This window comes from Cyprinus carpio, unplaced genomic scaffold, assembly GCF_018340385.1.
Source record: "Cyprinus carpio isolate SPL01 unplaced genomic scaffold, ASM1834038v1 S000006585, whole genome shotgun sequence".
Classification (NCBI taxonomy): Eukaryota; Metazoa; Chordata; class Actinopteri; order Cypriniformes; family Cyprinidae; genus Cyprinus; species Cyprinus carpio.
Genome location: NW_024879238.1, coordinates 1099290 through 1115046, shown reverse-complemented (window position 1 = coordinate 1115046; position 15757 = coordinate 1099290). Strand labels below are relative to the sequence as shown.

General features: G+C 38.1%; 1 protein-coding gene across 7 annotated transcripts in view; it reads left to right on the top strand.

The window, feature by feature from the left end:
- Positions 1-15757, top strand: part of LOC109113160 (SRSF protein kinase 3-like) — an 80040-nt gene that overhangs the window by 29012 nt on the left and 35271 nt on the right. For 6 of the 7 annotated variants that reach the window (XM_042754689.1, XM_042754683.1, XM_042754686.1 and 3 more), the window contains exons 3-4: positions 8001-8109; positions 8451-8538. In XM_042754689.1, the coding sequence (XP_042610623.1) occupies positions 8001-8109; positions 8451-8538 (197 nt within the window). Of the gene's footprint in view, positions 1-8000; positions 8110-8450; positions 8539-15757 lie in introns of those variants that run through there. The other variant, XM_042754688.1, reaches the window with a different exon arrangement.

Sequence of the window (15757 nt, the reverse complement as noted above, 5' to 3'; positions counted from 1 at the left end):
TATATATCTTATTTAAATGTATGTTTGTGTACTTCTTACATGTTTGGTTGGTAAAATAAATGTTGTAAATTCAAATCAGAGCATCTTTCTTGTCTGGAATGGATGTATTCTTAAGTCTATAAGGTAACAATAAAATAATACGATAACCTTGTTTGAAATGGGTTTTGCTAAAATAAAATTTTGGTTTCGTCTATACTTCTAGGTACTTGTACTAGATTGACTGGGTTAAATAGAATGGCATTACTAAAAAGAGACTAAAATAGCATTTTCATTGACTAAAGCTAGAATAAATGTTTAAAACTAAATGTCATCAGTTTTCATCGACTAAAACTGGACTAGACTAAAAAGAGTATGGATGTGACTAAAACGAATAAAAATTAAAATGACAGCTTCACATAAAGACTAGACTAAAACAAAAATTAAAACAGGCCGCCAAAAACAACACTAATCTATACGTGGAAAATTTCTTCAGTTAAACAGTATGGATTCTTCAACAACTATCTTCATTTCGTTGGAGAAGAATATTAGAGACAAGAAGAATATAAATTATCTCAAACTGTTAAATGGAAAAGAAATAACTGAAAAGTAGGAAATAATTTCACAAGGTTTATGGTTTTATGAAGATTTATATAGTGCACAACCTTGTAATCTTGAAGCAACTGAGCAACTTCGATATGGACTTCCACAGCTTGGAAAAGAAGATAAAGCTGATTTAGAAAAACCACTATCTTTTCAGGAGTTAAGTGAGGCCTTACAGCAGCAGTCTTCAAGAAAAACACCAGGGCTGGATGGATTGACTTCTGAATTTTATAACGTTTTTTGGTCCATTATAGGACAAGATCTGCTCACTGTGTTTCTTGAAAGCTTTGAGTCAAAAACTTTACCTCTCAGTTGTAGAAGAGCTGTGGTAACCTTTTTACCCAAGAAAGGAGATCTCGCCTAACCCCTAACTGCTAACCAGTCTCTTTTTTAGGAACTGATTATAAACTTTTATCTAAGGCTTTGACAAACCGCCTGAAAAAGTCTTTAGCATCAATTATCCATGGAGACCAATCTTACTGCATTCCAAAGTGTTCTATATTTGATCATCTTTTTCTTGTGCGAGATATGTTGGTTTTTACCGAATTGCATAAACTAGATCTTGGCCTTGTGTGTTTGGACCAAGAACAGGCCTTTGATAAAGTTGACTATGCATATTTGTTTAAAATGCTTGAAGGCTTTGGCTTTGGAGAACAGTTTACTTCATGGGTAAGGCTTCTGTATAACAACGTCTACAGCATGCTGAAGGTTAATGGAAATCTGACAAGACCTTTTGCGGTGCATAGAGGAGTGAGACAAGGTTGCAGCTTATCTGGCGTCTTGTACACGATTTCTATTGAACCATTGTTAAAGATGTTGAGAGAGAAGTTGCAAGGATTGACTTTTCCATCATCTTGCAATATACCAACAGTGAAACTAACAGCTTATGCTGATGACATCACCGTTATTATTAGATCTGAAGATGATGTTAAACATCTGGTTTCATGTCTCAATATCTTTCAGAGTGCATCTTCTGCATGGTTTAATTGGGAAAAAACTGATACCTTGTTATTGGGTAATCGGTCAGATCAGAACCCACCTCAACTTCCAAATCAGTGCCTTTGGAATAAAGAGGGTGTTAAAATCCTTATACTGTTTTTTGAGACTGAGCAACATATGAAAAAGAATTGGGAAGGACTTATACAGAAAGTGGCTGGAAAGCTGCAGAGATGGAAATGGATTCAAGCCCGGCTTTCTTACAGAGGCAGAGTGTTAGTAGTGAACAATCTTGCTGCCTCAATGCTGTGGCATCGTTTAACAGTATTGGATCCTCCAAAAGACCTCTTGTTAAAACTTCAGAAAGCTTTTGTGGATTTCTTCTGGGGGGCTATTGTTGGTCAGTACTTTGTCTTCCTGTCAATGAGGACAGTCAAGGGTTAATCCATCTGACCTCTAATTTGAAAGCCATGAGGTTACAAACTGCCCAAAAGCTGCTTTATTCTTCAGACTCTGTACCATGGATTAGTTTTGGTCTTGTTATTTTACAAACAAAAAGCAAGATGGAGCTTGATAAACAATTTTTTTTAATTTCAGAAAATGATGTAAAAGATAAGACTGTTATACAGTTTTATGGATCTGTTTTTGAAGCTTGGAGGTATTTTAAGTTGGAGCGAAAAGAACATTTTTGCTTTGATGAATCACTTTTTCATAACCCCTGGTTGTGTCAAAACTGTACTATGTCTAACACAGATATCTCTAATTTTGTTTCAGCAAATTTGCTGATATTCAAAAGTTGGAAATTTGTTGGATTTGTCAAAGAGAGAGTGGTTTTCAGTACAGGGGTTTACTAAGAAGATTGGAAGTAGATCAGAGAGAATAGTAGGGAACATTCTGAAGAGTTTGAAAACATCTTTTCCTAGACCTTTACAAGAGTTTATAACAAATTTTATGTCTGGTAATTTTATAAAGGTTCCTTTTCCAGAAGTGTATCTAACTCCAAAGATAGACAAGGATGAAAATAATAATGGTGATAATGAGAATATGTTGCTGTCTTTTAAAGGTTTACAAAGTCTTCCTTTTTCTATGGCAAGCAAACAAAATTTATATAACGTTTGTGTAAAGTCATTCTTTGTGGGACAGTTAAGAGAAAGGAGAGATACAAAGTGGAGAACGTGTTTTTCTGTATCTGAAAATGAATCGCCTTCTTGGCATTCATTGTATAAAAATCCTCTTCCAAAAAGTTCTGGTGACTTACAGTGGCAAATTTGCATTGTTCATTGGCAACAAAAGTGTTTTTGATTAAATGTAAATTTTGTACTGTGTGCAAAGTACCTGACACTGTTTTTCATGTTTTTTGTGAATGTTGTAAATTATTTCCTCTTTTCAACATTTTAAATGGAATTTTCAGCAGGTTAGGTATACATTTTTCAAAAACAATGTTCATTTATGGGTATGAATACTCTCCTAACCCTACTTCTTCAAACTTTCTGCTTGGACAGGCAAAATTAGCCATTTGGAAAGCTTATGGAATTGAAAGGGAAGGTCAGGAGGTTACTATGGTCAATTGGTTTAAGGCCTTAGTTGAATCTAGGATTCGATTGGAATATGAATATTATAGAGTAAATAGTGATGAACTGATGTTTGAGAATAAATGGTGTTTAAATAAGGGTTTAGTTTTTGTAGAGGATGAAAACCTCTTTTTTAACTGGTAGCAGATTATGAAATGGTTTTGTATGTGAAAATGTTTTTAATGGTAAAATAAATTTGCATTTAAAGGTCTGTCTGTCTGTCTGACGGTCTGTCTGTCTATTCAATTCAATTCAAATGAGCTTTATTGGCATGATTTGCACAGTATTGCCAAAGCATTGTCCATTACGTGAATAAGGAATAAATTATTATATAATACATAAAGCAAAAACAGATCTGAAAAATAATTAAGTAAATAAGTATATGTATACTTTCTTTCTTTTTCTTTTTTTTCCAGAAACAAGAAAAAAATTAAAGATATATATGTGTGTGTGTGTGTGTGTGTGTGTGAATTGTTCCTGTGTTTCCAGCTCTTTCTGTGAGCACAGTGAACACAGTCTCTGTTCTCTGTCTGTGTCATCCTCTCTCTAGAGCCAGACAGTGATCAATCAGTTTGTATTTTGTTAGTGTCTTTCTTAATTTGTGATCTTTTACACAGCTCAGGTATTCTGCTGGTTTGTAGTCTCTTTTCAGGTCTAAATACAGCTCCATCTTTTTTTGTGATTTAGTGGCATCTTTCCAATAAGCAATGTAATTTTGTTTTTGTAACTGTGTGATTAGGTTGGGCCAGATTGTGCTGTGCTGGTTTGAGTGTAGTTTGAGCACCGGCTGTAGAAGTGCGCTCCTGTGCAGGTTCTGCTTCTGCCACCACAGGGCTTCAGCCTGATATGAGCTCGGATCACTGTATTTTAGGAGAAATCTTGGGTTTTTAGAGGTCCCCATATCTCACTGCCATATGGTGTAATTGGTTCAATTATTGCTTTTAGAGTTTTTATTCAGGTTTGAATTGGAATTTCATACTGAATTGTATTTTTGATCATGTAGAAGACTCTCAGTGCCTTTGTTTTCAGTTAATTCACAGCCAGACTGAAGTTCCCTTTTGAGCTGATTTTTAGTCCCAGATAGGTGTATTCATGGGTGTGTTGGAGGACCTGGTTTCCTGCTCTGAAAGTGTATTTATTTTCCTTACACCTGGGTCTCTTTTGAAAAATCATTATTTTTGTTTTGGATAGGTTGATTTTAAGAGCCCATGTTTGACTGAATGTCTCTATGATGTCGAGGAGCTGTTGTAGTCCCTCTTTTATTTTTGACAGAATGACTAAATCATCTGCAAAGAGGAGAGATTTGATTTCTGATTCAGTCAGGGTTGAGCCGGGGGCAGTCGAATTGTTTAATTCTTTGGCTAATTTATATAAATGTTAAACAGAGTGGGGCTCAGTGGGCGGCCTTGTCTAACTCCTCGTTGTTGAGAGAAAAATTGTTTAATTATTCCCTATTTTTACAGCACATTTGTTGTTTTTATACATGGTACTGATTAAATCAAAAGTTTTCCCTCCAATCCCATTTTCCAGTAGTTTTAGAAAGAGCCCTTCATGCCAGATTGAATCAAAAGCTTTTTCAAAGTTAATAAAGCAAGCAAAGATTTTGGTTTTGTTTTGTTGTACATGTTTATCAAGGATAGTGTGGAGGGTATAGATGTGGTCAGATGTTCTGTGTTTGGGCAGAAATCCAATTTGACTTTTTTCCAAGATTTTATGGGTTTTGAGAAAGTTTTGTAATCTTGTGTTAATAATCGAACAGAATATTTCCCCAAGATTGCTATTGACACACATGCCTCTGTAATTGCTTGGCTCAAACTTGTCTCCTTGTTTAAAGATTGGTGTAATTAGGCCTTGATTCCAGGTGTCTGGAAAATATCCTACAATCAATACAATGTTGAATAAAAATTGGTTATTGCAGTTTTGAATTTGTCATTTGTGTATTTGATCATTTCGTTTAATATTCCGTCGATGCCACATGCCTTGTTGGGTTTTAGTGCATGTAGTCTGTCTGTTAGCTCATTTACTGTGATTGGGAAATCCAGGGGGTTCTGATTGTTAATCTTGTTTAATCTTTTCTTTCAGGATTTCTAATTTGGGTTTTATTTCATTTCGAGCAGGTTTTGTTTCAGTTGTTTTGTACAGATTTTCAAAGTGTGTCCTCCATATGTTTTCATTTTGAATGGCCAGTTCTTCCTTTTTTAGTTTATAGAGAGTGTTCCAATTGTTCCAAAAGTTATTGGTATTTATTGATTCCTCCATTGTTTGAAATAATTGTTCTGTATGCTCTTCTTTTTTCTGCTTTTATAGTTATTTTGAACACTTTAAGGGCTTTTGACATTGAATATGGAGTTTTTGGTTTTTTATTTGAAAGATTTTGTACTGTCATTCTAATTCAGGGCAAATTTAGTAAAATAGGAATTGATAATTGACAATATTCATTTTAGCGTTTACTTGTGTACCTCTTTAGAGTGATTGCAACATTGGATGATGTTGTATTTGGGGGATTGTTTTGCCTTGAAGATGTTGCCTCCTCCATCAACACCAAATCTTCTTCCTGCAAACAGAAAAGAAAAATGTGATGTTCTACTGGTAGAATTCTAGGCTGTTGGGAGTAGTCACAAATAAAACACCCCTTAAAAGTCAGGGGCATATTGAAATGTGGAAGTTAGTTCATTAAATGGTCTTCAAAGTGAAGTCTCTGGAAGGCTACAATGGTACATTTACATTTACATTTAATCATTTAGCAGATGGTTTTATCCAAAGCGACTTACAAATGAGAACAATAGAAGCAATCAGATCAACAAGAGAACAACAACAGTATACAAGTGCTATGACAAGTCTCAGTTAGTCTAGTACAGAACACGTAGCCAAGTTTTTTTTGTTTTTTTTAAAGAATATGATAGACAAGAAAAGAAAAGGTAAGTACTAGTATTAGTTGGTTAAGTGCAGGCGAAAAAGATGAGTCTTTAGATGTTTTTAGAAAATGAGTCTGACAAGCTGGTACTGGCTGACAAGTCCTGAATATAAACCTGTTATTAAAGAGGTCATATGATGCGATTTCAATTTTTCCTTTCTCTTTGGAGTGTTACAAGCTCTTGGTGCATGAAGAAGATCTGTGAAGTTGCAAACACAGTTAACTACACCCACCTAAAACATCTTGTTCTAACATACTTCCACATCTCTACGTCAGTATGTGGGAAGATTTGCATAACGCTGCCCAGATGTTCACGCAAAGAAAGAAGGCTTACCTTTTATTCTTGTTGTAGTATTGTTGTTGCCGCCGCCATGTCGTATAGACGCTGTGTGTTTGGTTGTGAATTCAAAACTACTTTGTTTGGCCTTCCAAAAGAGGACAATATCCGCTTCATCATGCCTGGAGCTGATCCGTGCTGGTCGCTGAGGAAAAACATCAGCTTTGCACTGTGGATCGCCAAATCTGCTTTCACCATGGACGAAGCGGAGTCCAGCCCGGGGTCATCACATGTGGTTGCCGTAAGCTCCTTCGTCGAATCCGCCAGCTGCGCCGTTCTCAAGCCACCAGCCTCTGCTCACTCAAGCCAGCGACGGCTCACTCTAGGCCTCCAACCTCCGCTCACTCAAGGCCGTGGTGTGTGACACTGTTTCGTTGAGAAAGCGAAACTACTTTGTTTGACCTTACAAAAGAGGACACGACTAGAAATCATGTTTATATCATGTTTATAATGGGGTTTATGTTTATGTCTCGTCGCTCCGGCTGGACAGGGCATCACAATATGTTAAGGGACGTAACATTTCCGTCACATGCTTGATGTTTTTGGCCAATCACAATGCCTGGATAGCTGGCCAATCAGAGCACACCTCACTTTTCAGACCGATGAGCTTTGTAAAAATCGATGCGTTTCAGAAGGCAGGCTTAGAGGAGAAACAATAATGTATAGTATTTGGAAAATGTGTTTTTTTAACCTTAAACTGCATAAACACATTACATTACACCAAATACACAAAATAATGTTCTTTTTAGCAGCATCATATGACCCCTTTAAAATGCACAATACACAGTCTTGCAGACTAGGGAGAAGTCAGAATGTACAGACTGAGTTTAAGATGTTTAGTCATCTTACCCAGTGCATGACCTGCTGCTCGATTATACAACCTCGCTTGGTCTTCTGTCAGACAGCGGCGGCATTGGCGGGGATTCTGGGGAAACATAGTGGATGTGCTCAACCTGTGACTTCAATCGAGAGTGACCAATAGAAAAAGGCCTTTCATCCTGGTGGCTAGAGGCTGCCCACTGAGACACAGCTTTACTCGCAAGCAAAACTTTTCAGCTTGCAAACAAATGTTTTAGAACCTCAAAAAAAAAAATACTGCAGAAAAAGTCACATTTGTGGTATCGTGATGATAAGTGTTTGAAGTTTTGAGCAGTAGAGTAGCGCTTGTTTTTTCTCTAAACACAAATGCAGACATGATTTTATGTTTATGCACTGGATAGCTGCCCAATCAGCATACACCTCGCTTTACGAGCTTTGTAAAAATCAACGAGTATATTAAGGGCGTAAGATTTCCATCACACACTTGAGGCCTTCAGCCGAAAATGTTTTTTTTTTTTTTTTAACCTTAAACCTCATAAACACATTGCATTACACCAATTACACAACATAATATTCTTTTTAGCAATGTCATATGACCCGTTTAATGACAAACATACCACGGTAAAATATACAAGAAAAAAATACAAAGTGAAAGAAACCTGTGCTGGAAAAGGAGGAATCAAACTCAACCAGTGGAATCAAGTGTCAAAACAGACTTTTAATAAACGTAAGTGCTGGTCTGAGGGCACCAGCCACACAGTGGAGCTGAAGGAATCATTAGCCGGATTCTCCTGTTTCTACATGTACCATCAGTCAACTGTATGGCGTTTCTCTCGTGCTGCAGGAGGTTACCATCCCGTGAAGATCGGCGACCTGTTTAACGGCAGATACCATGTCGTCCGTAAGCTGGGCTGGGGTCACTTCTCCACCGTCTGGCTGTGCTGGGATATTCAGTGAGTGAACGTGTCACCAGAGTGTGTGTGTGTTACTCAGTGCGAGTATAACCTGTGTGTTTGTACAAAACTACCAAACGTTGCTATAAGTTGATCGCAGCATATAATCATTGCTGTTCACCGTCTGTTTGATACATGTCATTAACTAACTGCATGATATGGACATCAACTTGACATAGTCACACTGATAAGCTACTCCTAAATAGAATGTAGAAACATCAATTTTCTGTAAAACTGCTTTGCAACAATTTGTATCATGAAAAGCGCTATACAAATAAACTTGAATTTGTGTGTGTTACTCAGTGCGAGTATAACCTGTGTGTTTGTGTGTGTGTTAACAGAGAGAAGCGTTTTGTTGCACTGAAGGTCGTAAAGAGCGCGCAGCACTACACAGAGACGGCACTGGACGAAATTAAATTACTCAGATGTGTGAGTATCTTCCACACACACATTGTTCATCAGGAGTTCTTGTTAAAAAATATTTATAATTTTACTTAGTTAATTGTACATCATGTCTCTGACACATAGAGAAACAGACTATTTTCACTCTTGTGCCTTTAATGCCAGTTCACAGTCACTGGCACACAAGCACAGCTGAGGTCTGTATATACAGGCAGGACCTGAAAGCTCACTGTTCCCTCACTGCACTGCATCAGACAGTGACTTTACAAGCAGCATGAAGGTGCCTCACGAAACTGATTACAGACCGTCTTTGGAGGCAGCATAACAGTCTAATGTTCTATAACAAAACAGCTTTGGTGATATCTGACTCTGAGCCAATATTTAATGAATACTAATTTCTTCCTAGTAATAAATTTAAAAGTGGTAACATTTTGTCAAAATTATTTACATTTAGTCATTTAGCAGATGCTTTTATCCAAAGTGACTTACAAATGAGGAGAACAATAGAATTGCATTTTGGATTATTGCAACGCTTTGTACCTGGGTGTGAGTCAGGCCTCCCTCTATCGCCTGTAGCTGGTTCAGAACGCAGCTGCTAGGCTTTTAATTGGTACCAAAAAAGAAACCATATTACTCCTGTACTGATTTCATTACATTGGTTACCGATTCGATACAGAATCCAGTATAAAGTGTTGTTATGTTTTCAAATCTCTCCATGGCTTGGCACCAGAGCATATTTCTGATTTATTTAATTTACAACCACTTTTGAGATCTCTTTGTACCAAGAATCAGCTGTGTCTGACGGTTCCGCAATCGTACTTGAAATGTAGAGGAGCGTTTTCTGTGGCAGCTCCTAGACTATGGAATGAGCTTCCCCTGTCCTTAAAAATATCTCCTACTTAAGGGTCATTTCAGAGGGTGTTAAAAACACATTTAGTTTCCTTAGCTTTTAATAATGTGTTGTAAATTGTATGTATTTGAGTTGTATGTTTTGTTGTTGTTGTTGTTTTTTTCATGTACAGCACTTTGGTGCCCATTGTGGTTTTTGAAAGTGCTTTAGAGATAAAGTTGAGTTGAGTAGAAGCAATCAGATCAACAGTATTCAAATCCTGTGACAAATCTCAGGTAGTCTAACACAGTACATATAGCTAGGTTTTTTTATTTATTTATTTTTCAATAAATTAGGCCGAACAGAATAGAATAGAATAGAATAGAATAGAGTAGAATAGAATAGAATAGAATAGAATTAGGGATGTCAACGATTAATCGATTGATTAATTGTCGCTAAGAGATACAATCGATTAAAGCTGTCCTGGTCGGTTAACCGATTTAATGTTGGGCTGCGTGCGGCTCATGCGCAGAACATGTGTGAGCGGTTGTGAGTGACAGTGACGGTATATAAATGGATCAACATTCATTCATAATGTACAAATTAAGCTTTTAATGTGATTTAAACTTTAAAAGTACATTAAAATAGAAACAACACAAAAGTTCTTCAACATGGAAAGCAATAGAAATGTAGTAACTAAGTCATTTTACCCAGATAATTGTTTCATACCATGACACAGGACAGAAAGGCTATCCTACAACTTGTTAATTCGTTCTTACGATTTATTAATTTGTGGCAACTGTCCATGTTTCATTAAATTTGTTCCCTAAATAACCCATGATTTAACTGAAATAAGGGAACAAATTCATAAATCGAACGAATTCTTAATTCATGAAATCTTTAATTTCCCTTCCCATGTTTACCACAGTAAGAGATGCGAAAACGGTTATTAAAAGTGAAAGATAATAAAATAAACCTGCGAAATTAGAGGGTTAGACTGTGAAGATTTAGGAAAAGAAGCAATGCCTAAATGTTTGCTGTATTCTACAAGAGCATAAATCTTCTGTTTTTATTGTGAGTGTGCACAAATGAAAGTAAACACTTTTGCGGAAAAGGTTTTATTTTTTTTTATGTCTCAGCTGTTTTGATCGCGGCGGAGCCTGATGCACACATATTCCAGCAATTCAAACTTACATCGCAGTCTGTTCATTATCAAAATAAAATAGTCAACTAAACATTTAAAAGGTTACACTAGTCAGTTTAAATAGACCGTAGTATACCGGTCCACTCTGCTGTTATGCCAAGGACGTTGCTCATATGAAGAGGATGATCTTTTCCGTCTATATGCGAAAGCACGTAAAGTACAAGCCTAGTTTACATTTATAAATAATAGTTTAACATTCAAATACATTGCGAATATGGAAACATTTGGATTTGTGCCGAATGAGACATGAGCAATAACCTCCAAATAAATCTAGCCAAACCCGCGCTCGCTCCGTCCTCGTACGCACGCACTGTCATGATCTAATACACTGTAAATGCCGGATGTTTAAAAACAAATAGGCCTACTGGAACGCAAAAATTACAAATCTGACATTTTGCAGAACAGAATCCAGCAGGATCAAATTAAATACTGGTCATAATAATCACATAAAAAGATTTAATGTGAGCAACAGTGTGTTTTGCCGCAGCAGCGCCGATGGAAGCGGTTCACTTACTGCGCAGCACAGTCACACATGTGCCACAATTACGTTTGGGATAATTTTATTTTAAATGTCCTATTGTCAGTTGAAAACAATGCAATTGTTGTTTAAAATACAACAACGAGCACCACAAAACCATTTAAAGAGGCGCGTTCAGCGGTCTTCGAGCGGGATAGGAAAGTCAACCAAGTAAATTGATCTCAAACGTATGGCGCGCTCTTTATTTTATCAAATGATCATAATCACATCTATTCATTTTATAATCCTGCTACTAGCATTTTATTCAGACGAAAACCCCTTTAATTCAAGTGAGAAAGCATGTTTGTTGTGTGTGTGTGTGTGTGTGTGTGTGTGTGTGTGGCTTTTGCACATCCTGTCATGCCGGTGACTGCATGGCTGCAATAGACGCATTTTGTAGCATTAAGGTTAATGATTAATCGATTAATTGATCGGTAATTCGATCATGGAAATGATCGAAAATTTGCATCCCTAAATAGAATAGAATAGAATAGAATAGAATAGAATAGGTAAGTGCTATTATTAATTGGTCAGGTGCTGGCGAAAAAGATGCGGCTTTAGACATTTAGACAAAATGGCTAAAGACTCAGCTATTCGATTGTGATAGGCAGGTTGTTCCAGCAGCTGGGAACAGTCCAGGAAAAGGTCTGTGCGTGTGATTTTGTGCCTCTTTGAAATGGCACCACGAAGCATCATTTATTTGCAGAACGCAAGCTTCTGGAGGGTACATAAGTCTGAACTAGCCGGTTTAGGTATATTGGTACACCAGTACTTTGAATTTGATGCGAGCGGCTATTGGCAGCCAGTGCAAACTGATGAAGAGAGGTGTGACACTGGCTTTCTTTGGCTCATTGAAGATCACTCTCGCTGCTGCATTCTGAATCAGTTGCGGAGGCTTGAAAGTACATGCGGGAAGGCCCGCCGAGAGAGCATTAAAATAGTCCAGTCTGGAGAGAACAAGAGCTTGGACAAGGAGTTGTGCGTTCTGCTCTGTTACAAAGGGTTTAATCTTCTTAATGTTGTATAAGGCAAATCTGCAGGACTGGGTCGTTGTAGCAATATGGTCTGTGAAGCTTAACTGATCATCCATCACAACTCCAAGGTTCCTGGCTGTCCTGGAAGGAGCTGTACAGAGATGTTGTGATGAAGTGCTGGGTTGGCTGAGACCACGAGCAGTTCTGTCTTGGCAAGGTTGAGTTGAAGGTGATGGTCCTTCATCCAGCCAGAAATGTCTCTCAGGCAGGCTGCAATGCGAACAGCTACTGTCGGATCATTTGGTTGGAATGAAAAGTAGAGTTGAGTGTCATAAGCATAGCAGTAATAAGAAAAGAAATGCTTCTGAATGACCTAAAGATGACATGTAAATGAAGAAGAGAAGAGGCCCAAGCACTGAGCCCTGAGGAACCCCAGTAGCAAGAAGTTGTGACTTAGAAACCTCAACCCTCCACAACACCTTGAAGGACCTACCTGACAGGTAAGACTTAAACCACTGGAGTACGGTTACTGAGAGACCCATCTCCATGAGGATAGACAGGAGGATCTGTCTATCCATTTACAAACATAAGGCTCTTTCATACTGCAATTCCGGAAAATACACGGGTAATGTGTCCCGGCAATTGTTCCCAGGTCGCTAGATTTTGCCCCTTTCACACAGCCAGTGATTAACCTGAATATGTGCGTGCATTCACACACAACCCGTAAAGGTCTGGTAATGACACGTGACATCAGAATGTGACGTCAAGTCAAGTCAAGTCATCTTTATTTATATAGCGCTTTAAACAAAAAAGATTGGTTCAAAGCAACTGAACAACATTAATTAGGAAAACAGTGTGTCAATAATACAAAATGACAGTTAAAGCCAGTTCATCATTGAATTCAGTGATGTCATGATGCAGCTCAGTTCAGTTTAAATGGTATCTGTGCAATAATTTGCAATCAAGTCAACGATATCGCTGTAAATGAAGTGTCCCCAACTAAGCAAGCCAGAGGCGACAGCGGCAAGGAACCAGAACTCCATCAGTGAGAGAATGGAGAAAAAAACCTTGGGAGAAACCAGGCTCAGTAGGGGGGGCCAGTTCTCCTCTGACCAGACGAAACCAGCAGTTCAATTCCAGGCTGCAGCAAAGTCAGTTTGTGCAGAAGAATCATCTGTTTCCTGTGGTCTTGTCCCGGTGGTCGTCTGAGACAAGGTCTTTACAGGGGATCTGTCTCTGGGGCTCTAGTCGTGGTCTCCGCTGTCTTTCAGGGCTGTAGAGGTCCTTTCTAGGTGCTAATCCACCATCTGGGCTGGATACATACTGGATCCGGGTGACTGCAGTGACCATCTGACTTGGATACAGACTGGATCTGGTGGCTACGGTGACCTCGGAATAAGAGAGAAACAGACTAATATGAGCGTAGATGCCATTCAGCTAACGATGTAGCAAGTACATCGGTGTTATGGGAAGTGTTCCCGGTTCCGGTTTACCTAATTAATGCAGCCTAAAAATCCTTTAACGGATTTGGATATTAGAAGTGTATTAGTATGTTATGTGTAAGCCGGGTTAAAGAGATGGGTCTTTAATCTAGATTTAAACTGCAAGAGTGTGTCTGCCTCCCGAACAATGTTAGCTAGGTTATTCCAGAGTTTGGGCGCTAAATAGGTGAAGGATCTGCCGCCCGCAGTTGACTTTGATATTAAAGGTATTATCAAATTGCCAGAGTTTTGAGAACGGAGCGGACGTGGAGGACTATAATGTAACAAGAGCTTGTTCAAATACTGAGGTGCTAAACCATTCAGGGCTTTATAAGTAATAAGCAAGATTTTAAAATCTATACGATGTTTGATAGGGAGCCAGTGCAGTGTTGACAGGACCGGGCTAATATGATCATACTTCCTGGTTCTAGTAAGAACTCTAGCTGCTGCATTTTGGACTAACTGGAGTTTTTGTTTACTAAGCGTGCAGAACAACCACCCAATAGAGCATTACAATAGTCTAACCTTGAGGTCATAAACGCATGGATTAACATTTCTGCATTTGACATTGAGAGCATCGGCCGTAATTTAGATATATTTTTGAGATGGAAAAAATGCATTTTTACAAATGCTAGAAACGTGGCTTTCTAAGGAAAGGTTGCTATCAAATAGCACACCTAGGTTCCTAACTGATGACGAAGAATTGACAGAGCAGCCATCAAGGCTTAGACAGCGTTCTAGGTCATTACATGCAGAGCTTTTAGGCCCTATAATTAACACCTCTGTTTTTTCAGAATTTAGCAGTAAGAAATTACTCGTCATCCAGTTTTTTATATTGACTATGCATTCCGTTAGTTTTTCAAATTGGTATGTTTCGCCAGGCCGCGATGAAATATAGAGCTGAGTATCATCAGCATAACAGTGAAAGCTAACACCGTGTTTCCTGATGATATCTCCCAAGGGTAACATGTAAAGCGTGAAGAGTAACAGCCCTAGTACTGAGCCTTGCGGTACTCCATACTGCACTTGTGAACGATATGATACCTCTTCATTCACTGCTACGAATTGATGGCGGTCATATAAGTACGATTTAAACCATGATTATGCACTTCCATTAATGCCAACAAAGTCTTCTAGTCTATGCAAAAGAATAGTGTGGTCAATAGTGTCGAACGCAGCACTAAGATCCAATAGCACTAATAGAGAGATACAACCACGATCAGATGATAAGAGCAGGTCATTTGTAACTCTAAGGAGAGCAGTCTCAGTACTATGATACGGTCTAAATCCTGACTGGAAATCCTCACAGATGCCATTTTTCTCTAAGAAGGAATATAATTGTGAGGATACTACCTTTTCTAGTATCTTTGAAAGAAAAGGGAGATTCGAGATCGGTCTATAATTAACTAGTTCTTTGGGGTCAAGTTGTGGTTTTTTGATGAGAGGCTCAATAACAGCTAGTTTGAAGGGTTTTGGGACATACCCTAATAACAATGAGGAATTAATAATAGTCAGAAGAGGATCTATGACTTCTGGAAGCACCTCTTTTAGGAGCTTAGATGGAATAGGGTCTAACATACATGTTGTTGGTTTAGATGATTTAACAAGTTTATACAATTCTTCCTCTCCTATAGTAGAGAATGAGTGGAACTGTTCCTCAGGGGATCTATAGTGCACTGTCTGATGTGATACTGTAGCTGATGGCTGCATGGTTACAATTTTATCTCTAATAGTATCGACTTTAGAAGTAAAGTAGTTCATAAAGTCATTACTGCTGTGATGTTGAGAAATGTCAACACTTGTTGATGCTTTATTTTTTCGTTAATTTAGCCACTGTATTGAATAAATACCTGGGGTTATGTTTGTTTTCTTCTAAAAGAGACGAAAAGTAATCAGATTTAGCAGTTTTTAATGCTTTTCTGTAAGATAGGTTACTTTCCCTCCAAGCAATACGAAATACTTCTAGTGCTTTTATTTTCCTCCAGCTGCGCTCCATTTTCCGGGCTGCTCTCTTTAGGGTGCGAGTGTGCTCATTACACCACGGTGTCAGACTGTTTTCCTTAACCTTCCTTAAAGGAGCGTAAAGGAGCAACTGTATTTAAAATACTAGAAAAGAGAGAGTCCATAGTTTCTGTTACATCATCAAGTTGTTCTGAGGTTTTGGATATGCTAAGGAATTGGGATACATCAGGAAGATTACTTATAAAGCAGTCTTTTGTTGTAGAAGTGATGGTTCTACCA